Source organism: Sinocyclocheilus rhinocerous, unplaced genomic scaffold, assembly GCF_001515625.1.
Source record: "Sinocyclocheilus rhinocerous isolate Xijiao unplaced genomic scaffold, SAMN03320098_v1.1 scaffold671, whole genome shotgun sequence".
Classification (NCBI taxonomy): Eukaryota; Metazoa; Chordata; class Actinopteri; order Cypriniformes; family Cyprinidae; genus Sinocyclocheilus; species Sinocyclocheilus rhinocerous.
In genome coordinates this window covers 696291-700049 of record NW_015625021.1, presented here as the reverse complement: position 1 = coordinate 700049, position 3759 = coordinate 696291, and the positions used below count along the sequence as shown (strand labels likewise).

At 36.1% G+C, this 3759-nt stretch overlaps 1 protein-coding gene across 1 annotated transcript in view; it reads right to left on the bottom strand.

The window, feature by feature from the left end:
* Window positions 1-2785, bottom strand: part of LOC107747770 (guanidinoacetate N-methyltransferase) — a 5137-nt gene extending 2352 nt beyond the window's left edge. The window contains exons 1-3 of the mRNA XM_016562361.1: window positions 2363-2785; window positions 912-1057; window positions 751-814 (exon numbers count right to left, since the gene is read on the bottom strand). Coding sequence (XP_016417847.1) covers window positions 751-814; window positions 912-1057; window positions 2363-2537 — 385 coding nt within the window. The 5' untranslated portion in view covers window positions 2538-2785. The remainder of the gene's footprint in view (window positions 1-750; window positions 815-911; window positions 1058-2362) is intronic.
* Between the last annotated feature and the right edge of the window lie 974 nt (window positions 2786-3759).

The window sequence follows — 3759 nt, the reverse complement described above, 5'->3', positions numbered from 1 at the left end:
AACAGTTGTGCTGCTTCATATTTTTGTGAGAATGCTATTCTTTGAGGATTCTGAAAAAATAACAGTATTTCTTTTCAGCAAAATAACAGTAAAAAATTCAGAAAAAAATAACTATTTCTTTTCAGCAAAATAACAGTAAAAAAATTCAGAAAAAATAACAGTATTTCTTTTCAGCAACAGTTGTGCTGCTTCATATTTTTGTGAGAATGCTATTTTTTGAGGATTCTGAAAAAATAACAGTATTTCTTTTCAGCAAAATAACAGTAAAAAATAACAGTATTTATTTTCAGCAAGTATTTCTTTTCAGCAAAATAACAGGAAAAAATAACAGTATTTCTTTTCAGCAAAATAACAGTAAAAAATATCAGTGTTTATTTTCAGCAAAATAACAGTAAAAAATAACAGTATTTCTTTTCAGCAAAATAACAGTAAAAAATAACAGTATTTCTTTTCAGCAACAGTTGTGCTGCTTCATATTTTTGTGAGAGTGCTATTTTTTGAGGATTCTGAAAAAATAACTTTCTTTTTAGCACATCTTTTGTACTATCACTTTTGATCCATGTAATGCATCCTTGTTGAATAAAAGTATTAATTCCTTTCAAGACTTTTGTTTTTCTTTTTTTACGTAGTCACTGGCAAGTAAACGGCACATTTCACCTCTTTTGTACTGAAGGTTACCATTATGCATGTGCATTTAAAAAAAAAAAAGATATTTTGCTTGCATTATAGTAAATATTAAAATGGTTTTACCATCAAAGTGATTGTCGGGTAGGGTTGGCACCACATCTTCCCACAGGCCTTTCAGAGGAACAACCTATGCAAGTATAACCAAAATAATGGACAGTTTAAGAAGTCATAAGCTGCATGTAATAACTCGGCACAATTTGCAGATACAGATATATTTTGTTTACTTTATGTGGCTGACTTTTGGCCCATTCCTGTAGCCTCTGGAATACACCATCATTGCACTCAATGATCCAATGCTCCTCAATGGGGAAGGACTCCACTTTAGTGGCTGCTATGGCCATTCCAAAGCCGATCTCGAGCACCCTTCCACCTACATTCCCAAACAAGAGGAGACAAGTTGTTTATGCTTTTTACGTGTTTTCTTATTCATAATTCAGTGCTTCAACTGCATTCTGTCCATTAAGTGTATATATTTTACTATGCCAGATAGCTAATATTGACAGAGTGCTGGTCATGGGAAAGGTCCTGGAGCTGCAGGAGGTGATATTTCAGAAAGGAGTAAAAATAGGCATGTGAGGAGTAAAGCAGAGGTCACTAGTGTCCTGCCCTTCTCAAATGAATGGCATTTCTAGAAATTCCGTTTGCAAACTGTTGATGTGACACGTGCTCTGTGCGACTATGAAACCAAACATTTTAGGTTTTAAGCTTTTAAGTGAGAAATAACTGAATCTCGTGTTTAACTTCTACAGTTTGCGTGTGAAAGTTTTGCACCTGTCGTCGTGGCACAAGCACGTGTTTGTGTCACATTCATAGATTACGAAATCTAATCTGACTGCTACAACGTGAACGTTTACGTTCTACGAATTCTACTAAGGTACTTAATATTAATTAGGTAACGCCATTGGTCGCTCCAGGAAGGTTACGAAGCAACGTCAGCATTGCCATATTAATATTCATGAGCGACGTCTTCGCAATAGTAGTGCGGGGAAGTCTCTGGCAAGACTCGTTTCTGGAATCGGTTCTTTTGAACAGATCTTTTAGAACTGATTTAGCGGTCATCCTGGCGTGACGTACATGTTAAGTAAAATAATAACAATTATAAAAAAGCCAGTGTTGGAACATACGGGTGACGGTTTGTTAAATTATTTATCAATTTATTAAGTTGCTTTTCGGTCAAATTGTTGGTATGTGAAAGATAAAGTGAGAAAGGCCTTTGCTAATCAAACTTAACCCAATTATTAACTGATTTGGACGTATCCAAAAAAGACGTCTTTTGTTTTTCTGGTTTTCCGTTACATAAATACTGCATGTTCGGACATCCATTTTTAAAAAAATAGTTATTTTTGCATAATAAACGCATATTTGGACAGTGCTCGGTTCAAGGAGTCAGTGAGTTGATGACCGATTCACGAATGAATCGTTTATACATGTTTGTTCAAAAGATTCGATTCAACTGGAGGATTCATTTAAGAATCGGAATCCCTTCGCCATAGTAGAATGCTTAATTTTACAGTGTTATTGAGAACACAGCTCGTTTTAAAGGTTTTGGCGGATAATATTGACACTTTTAAATATAATAGGACTAATAAAGTCACTTTCAACGAAAACGTAACGCAACGAATCGACTTCTTTGACTCACTGTTTCAGCGGATCAAGAATTAAAATTGCAAATGACCTTTAGATGCAGCAACTGTTGCAAGGGAGTGCATGTATGGAGTTTCCCAGCGCTCCATAACGGGTTTCCCCATGATCTCCAAGTGTGTGTCGGTCTCATTGTAGTCAGCACTCGCGTCGTGCCACACTTGTTTGCAGTTTTCTCCCTTCGAGAAGATCGGCTGAGCGGAGGTCATGGTGGATTGTTGAATGTTGACAGATGTGGTGTGGTGTTGTATCAACGCGCAGTGGCTGAAGAGATCGTCTCTGGCGTGACTTGAGTGTTATATATTTAAAGAACTGCTGATCGTGCAAGAATCAGTGTAGTCAAAGAGTGAGTGTTGATAAGGAGTCCACTGAGAAGGGGGTGGTCTGGTCTCTCACATGCATTGCTCTCTAGCCAGACAGCTGGAACAGCTTCTGATTCATGATGGTTAACCCAACAGCTGTAGCCCTTACTATCCTTTACTATTTAAAAGGACTGGGTTATTCATTGCCATGTGGCAGAACCATGGTGCTGTGATTGTAGATGATAATACAATGATGGCACTTTGATTTGCTGTTCAAAACCACATTGAAAATCTGGGACTGAATGATTACCATATCATGCATAATACATGTACAAAAACATGGTATTTCTGTGATCCTTGTCCGACCAAAAAATAAATAAAAATAGTACTAGTGTGGTGCGTTTGTATGTGCGTTTGAGTAGTAGGCATGCAGTCTATTAACTCTAATCACGTGACATAGTTAAGGTTGTGCAATCGTACAGAACAAGTGGACTTTCTGAACTATTTACCTGCAGAACGGCCACTTTGTTTTTTTGCCACTTTCATCAATATTTCAGTTAATAATTCGTAGGCTACTTGCATACCCAACATTCCTGTGTTACAAAATAGTTTAAAAATAATATGGTGTCAGAATTGGCACATCTGTGCTCTGCTGCAACATCTTAATGGATTTCTCTGCATTTCTTCACGTTCTGTGAGCAGCAATCAAAACACTAATTGGAATTAATTCATTTAAACTGACTGTTAAAAGCAAATTCATTTGTCCTGCTTAGGTTTTGTGGTTGTATGTTATTCAGTCAAATCAAAAATACATTGGATTTAATCACTAATTAATAGAAGTATGTGTCTGCGACAATCCTCTTTGCTTATTTATTTATTTTATTTATTTATTTAGTCATTTAGCAGACGCTTTAACCAAAGCGACTTACAAATGAGGACAATAAAAGCAGTCAAAACTAACAAAAGAGCAACAATATATAAGTGCAAATGACAAGTCTCGGTTAGCCTAACGCAGTACACGTAGTAAGGTGTGTGTGTATATACCTGTATATATATATATATTATATACACACACACACACACACACACACACACAAAGAAAAATAAGTAGATAGAATAGAAAAAAAAA